A 15098-nucleotide genomic window follows, 5' to 3' on the forward strand; every position below is an offset into this window, starting at 1 on the left:
AAGTTAACCAATTAACTGATAAGCATTGCTTTACTGGCATGCTTATCAGTTAACCCGTTAATTGGTGTGGAGAGCAGCCAGCCGCCCACAGCACAGCTATGGCTGGTTGGAGCAGCCTCTCCACCTGCTGCAGGGTGTAGGAGTTAATTGCGGAAGAGTTTTGTACATGTAAGTTTAGGGGTGTGAGGCCTGCATTCTTACCCCTTCCCCCATATCTGATGAGCCAGAAGCATGTTTTTGGGAACATATGCCATTTAAGATAAGCATTGTTGCCAGTATAGCAAGAACGAGGGTAAAGGGCAAGAACGCATAAACAATCCTGTTTACTCTAATGCACTGATCACTTAAACAAGGCCAAAGAACAAGTAGAACAAAATCAGAACCAGATGGATAACTAACAGCCGAGCCCTACATCAGCAAGTAATGAATAACCCCTGGAAATTTCCATACTGCCAAACAAGGCAAGAAAACTGTATTTAAGACTGCTCCAAAGCACAGCAATTTGGACCTCACCGATGGGCTTTGGGTACCGGTGCCTCGGAAGCTGAGACAGTCTCTCACTTTGTCCGGCTAGCCAAAGGGACGTAAGATATGCCACTTTCTGTAGAGTTGTCTTCAACTCTAGTTGACTTGTCCAGTGAAACAAAACAAATGCAGTGTCATATATTTTTGATACATATACATGATACAACCCCTGCTTGTCTCCTTCCCCCAAAAAATTGTACCATGGAGTGTTATCCCTGATTCCTAATGATACACAATCTGCCTATACTCATCCAATTCCCTCCTAATATCCCCTTCTTTTACATTTTCCACACTCTTAACAATAACTTGATAGAATCTAAATTAATCTTTAAAACAATAAAGAGCCAAGAAGATGCATATATTGAGGTACCAAACGGGTTCGTAACCTTTTGTGTGTGTAAATCTCTACCTTCGTTACTTTATGTTTCTAGTATCCATCAAAGCAAGGCCCCAGTGATCAAATCAGAGATAGATAGGCAGATCTTTGCACCGGCATGGAGTGTCGTATTCAGATTTTCAATGATTCAGTGTATTACAGTGTATTTCTGTCTTGTGCTAAGATGCTACATTATTTGTTAAAAGAAAGCATGGCAAATCCAGGAACAAACCGCATTTCTTCATTTTGTAATCAAATGTCAGGTTTTGTCTATACTGTTAATGAGAACAAGCAGTATTTGTGGAGTATAATTTTATTTACATTGTTTTCTATTAATGTTATTTTGTTGTCTGAAATCAGCAGGGCCAAGCTGTGAAAATCTCCTTGGGTTACCAGCCTATATTTTTGAGTTGGATGGAAATTAGACATCGTAATCACCATGGTGAAAATATTGCTGAAATTAACAGACACCTAGCAGAGAAACTTGGCATTGCAGAAGGAGAACAGGTTTGGAATGCACTTTTTTTAAACAAAATTTCTGGAAGAAATAATGCTTTCATTTAGGTTCCAATTGTGCAGCCTGTTCCATGCAGGCAGACAGATCCCCACTGTCCTCACTGGGACTGAATGCAGCAATATTATTGATGCTGCTATTTCTTTTCACTTTGTATCTGTTGTGTTCACTATAGGACATCTATATCCTAAGCATACCACAACAGCTATGTTTTACTTCTGAGGGAATTGGGGAATTCTGCATTATTGAGCATCACAGAATTCAGATTCTTTAACCCATGCCTAAGCTTTCCCGCACAAAATCACAGGGAAGCAAAGGGAAGCTGCAAGAGTGTGGTCACATAACTGCATGGTATTTGGCACTGGGAGTAGTTGGTCTGGGGATGTCCATGGATGTAGTTTGGGGGAGGCATTGCTCCCCCAATGCTCCCCCAAACAGAAGCAAGGTATGGGGGGGGGGGAGTATGGAGGATATTTGCCACTGTGTTGGGGGCATTTCTGCTAGGAATGCGATTTAGGAATGTGAACAATTAGTCAACTGTCTGATAAATGATTATTGGATAGTCTACAGGCTAGTCGTCTAATTGCTTCCTCCCACCTGGCTGCCTCTCTCAGAAAGAAGCAGCAAGGGGAGGAAGAGAAGGGGTTACTTCAAAGCAGCAGCACCACGTGGAGCGTGGGGCCAGACCCTGGGCTCCAGGCGGCAATGCTGCATGGAGACTGGGCCAGCTGGGGTGTCCCCAGGCTGCATGCAGCATTTCAAAGCAACAGCGTTGCATGGAGCCCGGGGTCACCGGGCGAATCCCCAGCTGACCCCAGGCTCCACACAGCACTTTAGCTTTTGAAGAGTAGCAACAGCTTAAGGGCTGTTGCTATACTTCAAAGGCAGAGGTGCCCTATCAACTAATCAAATAGTCGATGCAAAATATATCGAGCATTTGATTAGTCAATTCACTTGATATTTAACATCCCTAATGTGATTGCGTATCCAAGTACACAGTTAACTGATAAGCCTGGGCTCATCAGTTAACCCTCTTGGTCACATGCAGACCCCACCCCCACTGTATCAGTGGCAGTAGTGTGGGGATGGAGGGGCAGTCGGGAGTTGGTATGTGCAGGGAGCCGGCTTTCAAGCCTTCTCTCTTTCTCTCCCGCCCCTGCCCCCCCCCCCCCCACCCCCCCCACACACACAGCTGCTTCCCACAGAGGCATCAGTGCAGGCTGGAGGAGAGGCAGGAGCCATTGCTTGCAGGGAGCTGACTTTTAAGCCCTACTCCCCACATTGCTGCCTCTGTATCTGAGGCAATAGCATGGCTGGGGGGACAGCTCCCGCCTTTCTCCTCCCATCCCTCCATAAACATGTATCCATTGAAAATTTCAGCAGTTACACGTTTACACAAATAAACGCGTTTTAACATCCCTAATTTCAGCAAGTGCAGAGCTACCTGGCTGATGGAGAGTTCAGTTGAGGCTGCTGACTCTGTAGTTGGATGCCACCTCCTGAGTCATAGTGCAGAATTTTAAAATGTGAGCAGAATTTTTCTGTTTTGGGACAGAATTTTTATTGTTTTGGTTCAGAATTCCTTCAGGAGTAATAGTGATACTTCAATTTTTGGTTAAGTGGTTTAGCTAATATAATTAAAACGGCAAGTAATCTTAATCATCCAAAGTGTACAGTGAATTGGACTTAATTCTTTCATGTTACTTAAATATTGAACATGTTCTTTATGTAAATATCAGAGGCTAAACATTTTTAATGTGTTGTTGTCTGCCAGATATTCCTTGAGCCATGCTCCCAAGCCGTATCCTGTCAGCAAGTAGAAGTGGAACCCCTCTCAGCAGATGATTGGGAAATACTGGTAATAACATTTTTAAATTGCTCTCATCTCTTTGTTACTCTCGATAAGTGTTTTTTTTTCCCTCCCACAACCTGGTCCATGCATGGGTGTTGTATGTTGCTTGTATATTTGATTCAAATTTGATTTTATATAGGGATACATGGATTGTATCTTAAAACAAATGCAGGATGTAATTTGAAATATTTGATTCCTAATTTTGCAAAATTGTCTTAGGAGCTGCATGCTTCCTCTCTTGAAAGGCATCTTCTTGACCAGATTCGAATAGTATTTCCAAAAGCCATCTTCCCAGTGTGGGTTGAGCAGCATACTCATATTTACATTCAAATTGGTAAGTGATGGAGGCCTTTCATGCTACAGGGAACTTTTAGCACAGGTGGGTAAATGTATTGATTATTTTTGTTTAATTACAGGTACACTAAAGCCTCCTGCTCCTTATGGGAGGCTAGAACCTCATACACAACTTTTGGTATGCCCCAAAACACGCCAACTTGAAGAAAAAGCCACCAATTTGCCTTCCTCAAAAAATGACTTTTTACATGAAAGAGTTATTAAAAGTAACATGGATCAAGAAGAAATAATAAAGCAACCTTTTGCCAAAGAACCTCATTTAAATGCAGGTGTCATTGAACACTGTAAGCCAGATTCAAAAGAGATATATGGGTCAAGTGTCCTGCCAAACGTATGGAATTTTATCGGGAGCATTTTCTCTCGCTCTCCTGAGCAGAAACAGGAGAATTCCTGTGGTACAAGTGAAATAGGTGTGTTCAAAGATGAGTTATTAAACTTGATTCACATGGACTCTATTTTCAGAGTATGTCAGTTCCAGCCTCCTAGTGTACAGAGCACATCAGCCACATATACTTATCAGAAAAATGCTGTTCATGTTTTTCCATGGAACCTGCAGTTTATTGATTTAGATCCCAATATTAAAGTGACTTATGGGAAGATTAGTAAGCTTCGCTCCCCAAGGCAACGGCATCAAGAAGCAAAGCAGAATCTGCCATTTGAGAAGCAAAATCAAATGCCCAGCCCAGAAGACAGAAGACAGTCTGGCTTTAATATCAATCAAGAATCCAGTGAGAGCTATGTTGTGCAGATAGTATGGAATGGATTTGAAGACCTAGAGAGTGCCATAAAATATAACAGTGTGGAAGCCATGCATGTTGGAAGAGTCTGGGTTAGTCTGAACACAGTTGCTTTTGGGTTTTTTATTAAATAATTTTGGGGTTGCTTGATTCATATAAAATTGTAGAGCGTAAATTTTGTAAACAATTTTTAAAGTAAGGTAGATTAAAATAAAGTAGATAATATCAAGTTTAGCTGTTCTTTGCTAAGTTTTCCTGTTCTGGATTACTCACATCTAGCAGTAGTCCTCTGAAATGTACAGCATCTCCAGAGCTCTGTGGCAATTCTATAGCAAAAAATGAAAAAAATTCCCCAGCATTTTTTTAATGATTTTCTGTAATTTGTGAGCTATTTGTACTGAGAGCCTGAACAATCTACTGATAGCTGTAGTATTCCAGAGAACGTAACATGGATATTTTCAACATAGAACAAGGTATGTGGTTATATCAGATAATCGTGCCTCTCTGATGTGTTCGACCTTCAGCTTTCAACAGAATGGGAAGTGATGGTATCAGCTATCACAGCCTTGTACAATTGGTATGTGATTTTAATATTTTTTTAAAACTTTCATTAAAGAAATTATTTTTAAAAAGTTAGTTTAATACAAATTATTTTATGTTAATAAAAATTAATTCACAGTTAAGACACTGAAACCTTAATAGGACTTTCCAGCTGGATCTCAGGGTACATATATACTGCAGATGAACTAAAGAAAAACAGCTATGAATTTCAAAGCCCAGGACAGCTGATTTAGGCTCACAGTGCTCACACTGCATGGCTAAAAATAGAGCCCGAAAGGGAATATCTGGATGTCTGTGGTGGTGTTTTTTGGCAAAATAGCACAAGCACTGAGAGCCCAAGTCAATTGAGATCAGTGCTGTGGGGTTTTGGTTTGGTTTTTGGCAGTGTTCCCACCAATTCATCATCCTTTTCAGTGAGAATGAGAATACCAGCCAATAGCAGACTCATTACAGCCATCTCTTGTAGACATCAGTTTTTTATGTCAGCTGAGACCCTCAAGTGCTACTTGCTAAAATGACTTACTGTACTGATTCTTGGTAACAATAGACTCCTCATTTGTGAGCTGTTTCAATTTAGGAAGTCTCTTAAATTATAATAGGGCTTAAGGGAAATATATTTTAAATAAAGGAGGGAAAATTGAATTTTATCACTGGCTTAGCCACTGGCCTCCTGCGTCACCTGGAGCTAGTCACTTCACCTTTCAGTACCTCAGTTTTCTAATCTTACCCACCTTTGAGGTCAATGGTTGAAAGTAGCTGTATAAGAGCTAAGTATTATTTATTTATTTATGTATTTTATTTTGTTCTATGGGGAAAGCCCCACATTCTTACTGCTCAGATTCTTTTAGCATATTTGGAATCAAATACTAAATAGGATGTATTTAATTGTAATTTTAGGTGCACTACTGTTATATCTTAATTTACAAAAACATATGCAGACTTTTTAAAATGTTCAAAATTACTAGATCATTACATTTTCATTAGCTAAGTCAAATGACTTCAGCTGCAAGACTGCCTCTTTGTCTATGTATATAACACACATAAATCAACTATCAAATGCATTGCTGGTAAAACAAACAATATTGTATTTTAAAAAAGGAACTTTACCAAATGGCTATTAAAACTGAAGCATTTTTAGAATAGGCATAAACTTTTATAAGTTATATGGTATTACTATGTAGGCAGACTTTTCTTTTCCCCCTCGCTCTTTTTCTCACTTAATTGTTTGCTTCTAAAGATGTTAATGTATGTTAACAAGTTTTAACAACTATTTCCACAAAGAACAAAAGGGACAGTTAGGAGGAGGGAGAGTGAGAAAAGAGGATTTGAATACAACTAGCAATAGATACGTTTCTCCTTACATTCTTTGGCAAATTATAACTAATCAGGTCAAGCTGATGATCAGCTGTAATGGAAATGCTGTCATTGACGTATACACTTCCATGGAATGTAAAGCTACTTGTTGGAGATTTAACCAATTTTGCTGTGACCATATATTTTCTCTTTACCTTTTGTTTTAAATTTGTATATTCCAGATTCCAGATGGCTTGAGGAAGAGAATGCATATAGAAATGCATGCAACTGTCAGAATGAAATCTCTGGAATTGGTCCCTAAAACTCCAGCATCTCTTAGATTACAACCCCAAAGGAATTTAGTGAGTTGACATTCTTAGTATCATTCATTCATTTTGCATATGTTTAAGCAATAATTGTTGTTCTCTGGTTAAGGTTCATCAGTATTGTTTTGTTTTTTATTTGTAAGGTGATATTGTGGGAGCTTCAAATTGAATTAGACTAATATTTCAAGGATAGATTATTCCATGCAATTTCTTTTCAAGTAATTACATTTTTCTATTATTTAACGTCATATCTGAACCAGTGAGATACTTGTATCATCTACATAAATGAAACTTTATATAGTAATATTACTTCATACTTTCTTCCCAGGATTATAAATGCCAAGTAATTAAACCTCATAATACCTTTTTGTGTTTTGGAAGTATTACAGTACTCATTCTATAGTTTATTGAATACAGGGTTTTTTTTGGAGCAAAATGCAGGACAATGTAGCACTTTAAAGACTAACAAGATGGTTTATTAGATGATGAGCTTTCGTGGGCCAGACCCACTTCCTCAGATCAAATAGTGGAAGAAAGTATTTCATCTGAGGAAGTGGGTCTGGCCCACGAAAGCTCATCATCTAATAAACCATCTTGCTAGTCTTTAAAGTGCTACATTGTCCTGCATTTTGCTTCAACTACCCCAGACTAACACGGCTACATTTCTATCAGGGTTTTTTTTGTTTTATGAAAATACAGTGCTTTATCCAAGACCATACAGTGGTTGAGGAGTAGAACTTATAAGTATCCTTTAAACACTAGATCAATAGTATATAGTAGTAACAACTTCATCAAGTCACCAGACATTTTCAAATCACATGTGAAAATATGTCTTCTTTCATAGTTTCTCCTGCTTAACACGTCGGCATTTTCCATGTTCATAATGTTACTAGATATTTCTCATTATATGCAGGAGCCAGAGCACCTGGTGCTGGCTGTGTATTTTATAAATAAAATCATTCATTCTGTAAAGTGTAGGCTGACATTTTAAAATATTGCTCTATAGTATGAGGCAAATCCTGCAAATATATATGCTTGTGATGCCTGAGAAGTCACAGGTTATTCAGATATGTTGTCAAGGGTTTACATGGCCAAGTCCCAAAATTGTATTGTGAATGTTGTACATAATTACATAATGCTGTATTATAAAGTATTACACAGCAAGAATAATATAGTTCTCACTTCAGCTAAGGACACAAGCAACATTTTTTCCTTGACAAGGATCCACATAGATAGGAATACCATTAAAAATAAAAGTGAATTACAGAAGAAATATTGGACCAGATTCTCAGCTGGTGTGAATAAGTATAGTCAGCTTTAAAAGGCAAAGAAACCCAATGTTGAGGTTGAAACTTCCTTCCTAAGACTTCTTTCAGAAGAAACTTTTAAGCTCTGCTAGCTAGCAATACCTAGGGAGAGTTGTTAAACAAGATAGCTAAGTCATATTAATACATTTTAATTTGATGGTTTAAGTTTCAACTCAGAATTATCTTTGATTCTTTTTCCTTCTGCCAGAAATTTAATAATTAAGTAAATATTTGAACCCTTCTGTCCTCCCTCAGCTGAGCCACACCTATTCTCATTGCAAACCTATGCCAACAAAAAATCTATTTACAGTAAAACTCCAGTGGTCCGGCATCCAATGGTCCAGCATCATCTGGAACCCAAAAGTGCTCCGGGCAGCCGGACAATTGGAGCTGCTCTGCCCCCAGCTTCTCCGATTCAGCTGCTGCTGAAACTGACCAGCGGCAGCTCTGCGCCTGGCTTCCCCGAGTCAGCCGCTGGTCAGTTTCAGCAGCGGCTGATTTGGGGACACCTGAGGCAGAGCAGCTGGGGTGCTGCCGGGTTGGTTCCGTAGCACCGCCCCTTGGGCTTCCCGGAGTCAGCCGCTGGTCAGTTTCAGCAGTGGCTGACTTGAAGACGCCTAGGGCAGAGCAGCTGGGGTGCTGCCGGGTTGGTCCCGCAGCGCAGAGGGGCTCATCCCCCCTACTCCACCCCAGACTCCTCATAGCCCCCCCCCTTCCGATAGTCCGGCATATCTGAAAATCCGGCACCCCCTAGGTCCTAAAGGTGCTGGATTATCAGAAGTTTACTGTAATGTCAACTCTCACTGTCCACCCACAGCTGCTCTTACACAAGGCAGATGTTTCTTCTCGGGGTTAGTTCATTATATACAGTATGTTTGTTTCGTTATTACAGTTGTGTAGTCATTTTTCACTTTAGTTGCTCCATACAGTACTATTCTGTAGTGGGCACAGACTTTTCATATGCATGTGGTGTTCTTTATCCACAAAGAGACTGAATTGTGTTTTGATTTTTACGATATTTTGAAATACACCACAGTTGAAAACTTATCAGTTTAACATATATTTTTTGTGTATAGTTGATTGCATGGTGTGTCTGAGTGGTTTGCTGAACTAAGTAGTAATTAAATGTGGCTTTTGTACCTATATGTAAAATAAATATTATGAAGGCAGTAAACCACATAAAATTATTTTATATTTCTTTAATCTTCTATACATTTAATATGCAATTTTCCCTTTCTTTTCTACTTCAGCTCAAGTGGTTTTAGTTCCCAAAGGAAGCAAAGACAAAGATTGAAAATTAGGTGAATAATATGATAGAAATCCTCTGAACAGAGCTTCCTCCCCAAAAAAGATTTCCCTTGCCTTTGAGAAGAAGGATCCTCCAGTAGTTAAGGGTCTAACATGGAGTTCAGGAGTTACAGTTCTGATTCCCTGCTTTGCCTCAGATACTGTGTATGATCTTGGTTAAGTTATTTAATCTCTCTTTACCTGGTTTCCTGTCTGTGAAATGGGAATAATAGAACTTCCCTGCCTCCTAAGTATTTTGTGTGGATAAACAGATTCACAATTGTGCATCTTGGTGACAGTTGTATGTTTACCTAACATAGATAGGTTGTTGGACCTAGGGTTATGAATGAACAATGCCATTAAAGCTTATAAGCTACCATTAGGAACAAATACCACCTGTGCTGAAGATTATAATTTTTAAGGGAATAGTCTTAATAAAATAATATTCCCATTGTTTTCATTTTCCTGTTTAGCATAAAGACATAAGTGAAGATGACATAAAATCTGCTTTTAGTTCATGGTTGCAGGATACCACTACTGTTGATGTTCCTTGGATAATGACAGACATGCACTACATACAACTAGATGTTAAAGAAGGTAAGGAAAATTATTTTCTCTGCTATGGCAACGTCTGTATTCACTCTGCATTATGACGTCTCTTTAGGCAACATTTTTAATGGTATTTGTGTACTGAAGAACAAAATAGATACTTTCTTCCATTTAAATGTTAGATGCAAGTTGGTTTTTAGCAGTGATCTTAGTTTAATTCATTTTAGATTATGTTTATTTTTTAAAAATATATTGCTGGATTCATCTTGTGCTGAAGAAAATAGAGTTAATTTGAAATCTTAATAGTTGTTCAGTGTATGTTTCCACAGGGATGGAAGAGTTTGTCGTTAGTGTAGTACATCCTTCTCCCACTGAAGAAAACAAAGCAGAGAATATTTTTATGTTGGGTCCTGGTTTGCTGCAGAAGACAAATATACAAGTAAATATCACATAGTATCAGGTATCAAGTAACTTAAATTCTGTTACGTTTGGTGAAAAATATAATTAACCGTATATCATATGTGTCTGATTCAATTATTAAATTAATTAATGTTGTAGTGCCTATGTTCATCGCTATATATGCACATCTCACATATTATTAGATAGCATGAGGCATTGATAAGATGTCACATAGTCCATGGTATTTTGGAACTAAATTCTGTAGCAATGTCCTGAATTCTGTAGTCTGGGTGTTTTCAAACTTTGGGTCATGGCTTGTAAGGGAAAGCCGCTAGCTGGCCGTGAGACACTTTGTTTATCTGAGTGTCCAAAGGTATAGCCAGAGGTAGTTCCGAGTGGCTGTGGTTCTCCATTCCTGACCAATGGGAGCTTCAGAAAGTTGTGGTCCTGCCCACGCCACTTTCCACAGTTTCCACTGGTTAGGAATAGTGTACCGCGGTCAATAGGAGCTGCGAGTGGCCATGGCTGAGGATGCTCACATCAGATGCCTGGACGGAAAGCAGCCCTCATCTGTCCCAGTTCAGACCATGCTCCCTCTCTACTGCTTCTGTGTCCTGGAGTCTCTCCCTCTCAGCACTTTCCCCCAGTCTCTTTGGGCAAGCATGCCCATTTGTAAACTACTTAAGACAAGATCTGAATCTCCAGTGTTAACATACCTCCACTGTTATTGGTCTTGAGCTATTTTTTCTATACAGATGCCATTGCACAATAGCAGCAGTGAAGAAAACTGTTCTGTTGCTCTGCGATCATGTTCACTAAAAGTAAAATAGAAGTTTGTCCTTATTACTACTGCCACAGACCCACATCATTATCAGAAGACTTTGCCCAAAATTAGTCATATTAGGCATACGTTAGCATTAGTATCCAAATGGCCCTTATACATTATTTGGATCACTGGGAGATAGTTACCCTTTTTAGCTAATTTAAATGAAGCTTTCATCTATCCCTTTTTATTAAAATGTGAGTCTTTCGTGCAAGTGTAGAAAATGTGTTGTTTTCTCTTCAGATTCCAAAAAGCTGCAAATCAATTTTGCACTTTTCTTTTGTAAATATATATTTCACTTTTTATTTTTGTTTAAAGGTTCTTATACATCCGTTGTCTACAAAAACTGATGATGCCAGCACACAGTCTACTATTCATGATACTGTCCAGATCCTTCCTTTCTGCAAACTTAACAGTTTAGGGTGAGATATTTTGACAATATCAATTATGGGAAGAAAAAAGAGGATAAGAATTCAAAAAGAATGCTAGAAATATTAGAAGATACACAGATTCTGGAAAATTGAACCAGCTGTTAATAATTCTGGGAAAATGTGATCATAGATCTCTTTGAATTTAGGCTAACACAACAATTGGAACCTTACCATATAATCACTTACTTATTTACAACTTTTATTTTGCTCTTGTAAGTATCCTTATTGTAATCAATGGGATTACTGGCTCAACTGAAGTGATGCACTCTTTCCGCAGTCAGGGGCTTTCATAATATTAAGGGGCACTATACTGTTGAATTCTTTTTTGTAAATTGAAATCGAAGGGTATGTCTAGACTGCATCCCTCCGTCGGCAGAGGGATGCAGATTAGGCAGGTCGACATTGCAAATGAGTCAGGGATTTAAATATCCTGTGCCTAATTTGCATAAAAATGGCTGCCGCTTTTTGCCAACTCTGCACTTTGTTGGCAAAAAGCGGCAGTCTAGAGGGGGATCTGTGGAGAAAGAAAGCCTTTTTGAACAGATCCTGTAAACCTCCTTGCAGGAGGCATAAGGGATCTGTCGAAAAAGGCTTTCTTTCTCGACAGATCGCACTCTAGATTGCCGCTTTTTTCTGGCAAAGTGCTGAGTCGGCAAAACGCGGTGGCCATTTTTATGCAAATTAGGCACGGGATATTTAAATCCCTGCCTCATTTGCAATATCGACCTGCCTAATCTGTATCCCTCTGCCAACAGAGGGGTGCAGTCTAGACATACCCAAAAACTGATAGCCTGACTGTTTGTGAATGTTGAAGGTGTTCTGTCAGGTTAAAAGTGATTCACAGTTTAGGGAAGGAAATGAACAAAAAAGTAGCTTTGTGCCACTTTTGTGCTTCCCTAATTCTAGCCCAGCTCAAGGACCTTCAATGTTCCCAGGCTGCTCTGACTTATGTCAGTTTGTAGCTCTCTGTAGGCTATTACACCAGTTTTTAACAGCCAAAGTATTAGAATGCTCTGGCTGTTCCCTCTCCTGAATTACACTCTTGGACACGTCCCCTGTGCCTGGACACATTATAGGGAGAGGATTCATTCTGAGCTGTTACAGTGATTCTTCATGCATGATGGGGATATTCTGCAAGGGCTAGTTATGCCCCTTTAAGCCACTTCTGCAGTGTTTCCATGGCATCTAACCGACATGGGTCATCGTTTTTCTTGAACATTTGAAGCACCATGGGATATTTCAGTATGGAAAGCATGGCATTATAAATATAAGCAGTTTTTATTACCTAGATTAAATGTACTGAGATATCCCTAATTTGTCCAAAGTTTTATTTATTTGTTTTGCCTTACTTTGCAGAGGAGTGGATAAACTAGGAACGTCAGCCTTTGAGCACATAACCCACAGCCTCTTGGGGCGCCCTTTGTCCCAAAAGCTAGCAACCATAGCTGTGGGACTGCGCAGTGGAGCTATCCTACTAACAGGAGCAAAGGTGCATTTCTACAATTTTCTTTATCTGTATGCCAAAAATATATGAGTTTTCTTGCACTAAATTAATTTTAATACTCCAACTGGCATTGTAAACCTGTTTCTTTTTTGCTACCAAGAATCGGAGAATAGAGCTGAAAAAGAACTGTTGGATTAACTAGTCCACCTCCCTGCCAATGCAGGATCATTTCCTCTGTTACACTTTAGTGTTTTGTACCATCTGTGTTTTAAATATCGCTAATACTGGAGTTTCCATCATTTGCTTTGGAAGACTAGTCCACCCTGTGTTTATACCCTTCAAACACATGGGCTGTGTCTACACTGGCCCCTTCTTCGGAATAGCCATGCTAATTTAGAACTTTGGAATAGGGAAATCTGCGGGGGATTTAAATATCCCCCGCGGGATTTAAATAAACATGGCTGCCGCTTTTTTCCCGGCTTGGGGAAAAGCTGGAAAAAAGCATCCAGACTGGCGGAATAGGGCTTTATTCCGGAGGATTGTGCCAGTCTGGACGCTTTTTTCCGGCTTTTCCCCAAGCCGGGAAAAAAGCAGCGGCCATGTTTATTTAAATCCCGCGGGGGATATTTAAATCCCCCGCGGATTTCCCTATTCCAAAGTTCTAAATTAGCATGGCTATTCCGAAGAAGGGGCCAGTGTAGACACAGCCATGTAGTTTAGGACTGTCGATTAATCATAGTTAATTTATGTGATTAATACAAAAAATTAATCACAGTGTTACTTAATAAATTTCAATTAGTATTCTATTATTTATTTTGGATGTTTTTCTACATTTTCAAATATAGTGATTTCTATTGCAACACAAAATATAGAATGTACAGTGCTCACTTAATATTTTTGTTACAGATATTTTTACTGTAAAAAATAGTATCTTTCAATTCACTTCTTGCCAGTACTGTAGTGCAAAGTCTTTATCATAAATATAAACTTAAATATCAACTTATAAATGTAGAAATTTTTTTTGTTACATAACTGCACTCAAAACCAAAACAATGTAAAGGTATTTATATGCCAGTTATGTTAAACTTTATATTCCCCTTCATGCTTTGGCCACTATTCTGGAGGCCATGCTTCCATGGTGATGATGCTCATTAAAAATAATGTGTTAATTAAATTTTTAAATATACTCCTTGGGGGAGAATTGTATGTCTTCTGTTTTATCTGCATTCTGCCATATACAGTAGACTTCTGATAATCCGGCAGCTTTTGGACCTAAGTGGTGCCGGATTATGAGATTTGCTGGAGAATCAGGAGTTCCGGTACAGCTATACCGCTTAACAGCTGGCCAGGACACAATCTCCCTCCCTCTCCCCTCCCCTTTCCTCTTCGTGTCTCTCTCCTCTGTGCTGTAACCTGATCCTCCTCTCCCATCCCCCCCCTCCCGTTTCCCCTTTGCTGAAGCAAAACGCTCTTCTCCATACTGTAACACTATCCCACTCCCCCTACCCCCCAAACCTTATGCTCCGTCTGGTTACAGCCAGCACGTGTGCTGAGCGGCAGGCTTTTTAATCAGCTGGTCAGGAGCACTTGACATTTTGATGTTGGAGTATTGGGGGTGCCGAACAGTTGGATGCCGGACTGTCGGAGTTTTACTGTATATTTTATGTGATAGTAGTCTCAGATGATGACCCAGCACATACTCATTTTAAGAACACTTTTGCAGCAGATTGACAAAGTGCAAAATGTGAGATTTCTAAAAATACCTATAACACTCAACTCAAGGTTTCAGAATCTGAAGTTCTGTCCAAAATACAGGCAGTCCCTGACTTACGCGGATCCGACTTATGTCGGATCCGCACTTACGAACGGGGCTTTTCTTGCCCCGGAGCTCACAGGCGGCGGGTCGCCACCCGTGTCCTCTGGGGCGAGAAAAGCTTCTCCCGGTCTCCCTGGTCTGCTGGGGGGGTCCAGCAAAGCCGCTGGACCCCCCCAGCAGACCAGGGACACCAGAGCAAAGCCGCCGCCTGGGCTAATGGTAATATGGTAACCAGGCGGCGGCTTTGCTCTGATGTCCCTGGTCTGCTGCGGGGGTCCAGCAGCTTTGCTGGACCCCCCCCCCAGCAGACCAGGGGGACAGGAGCAAAGCCGCGGAGCACGCCTGCAGTGGGACAGCCCTGGCGTGCCTGGGCTGTCCCGCTGCAGGCGTGCTCCAAGGCTTTGCTCCCCGTCTCCCTGGTCTGCAGGGAGAAGGGGAGCAAAGCCTTGGAGCACTTCCGCAGCGGGACAGCCCGGGTGCGCTTGGGCTGTCCCACTGCGGGCA

General features: G+C 40.2%; 1 protein-coding gene across 9 annotated transcripts in view; it reads left to right on the plus strand.

The window, feature by feature from the left end:
* Positions 1-15098, plus strand: part of PEX1 (peroxisomal biogenesis factor 1) — a 43022-nt gene that overhangs the window by 1131 nt on the left and 26793 nt on the right. For 6 of the 9 annotated variants that reach the window (XM_006114468.4, XM_006114470.4, XM_075922371.1 and 3 more), the window contains exons 2-10: positions 1262-1408; positions 3190-3273; positions 3487-3601; positions 3684-4450; positions 6455-6574; positions 9606-9729; positions 10011-10120; positions 11222-11325; positions 12691-12823. In XM_006114468.4, the coding sequence (XP_006114530.2) occupies positions 1262-1408; positions 3190-3273; positions 3487-3601; positions 3684-4450; positions 6455-6574; positions 9606-9729; positions 10011-10120; positions 11222-11325; positions 12691-12823 (1704 nt within the window). The remainder of the gene's footprint in view (positions 1-1261; positions 1409-3189; positions 3274-3486; positions 3602-3683; positions 4451-6454; positions 6575-9605; positions 9730-10010; positions 10121-11221; positions 11326-12690; positions 12824-15098) is intronic. The other 3 variants (XM_006114469.4, XM_006114472.4, XM_075922375.1) reach the window with 2 other exon arrangements.

This window comes from Pelodiscus sinensis, chromosome 2, assembly GCF_049634645.1.
Source record: "Pelodiscus sinensis isolate JC-2024 chromosome 2, ASM4963464v1, whole genome shotgun sequence".
In the NCBI taxonomy this organism is placed as follows: Eukaryota; Metazoa; Chordata; order Testudines; family Trionychidae; genus Pelodiscus; species Pelodiscus sinensis.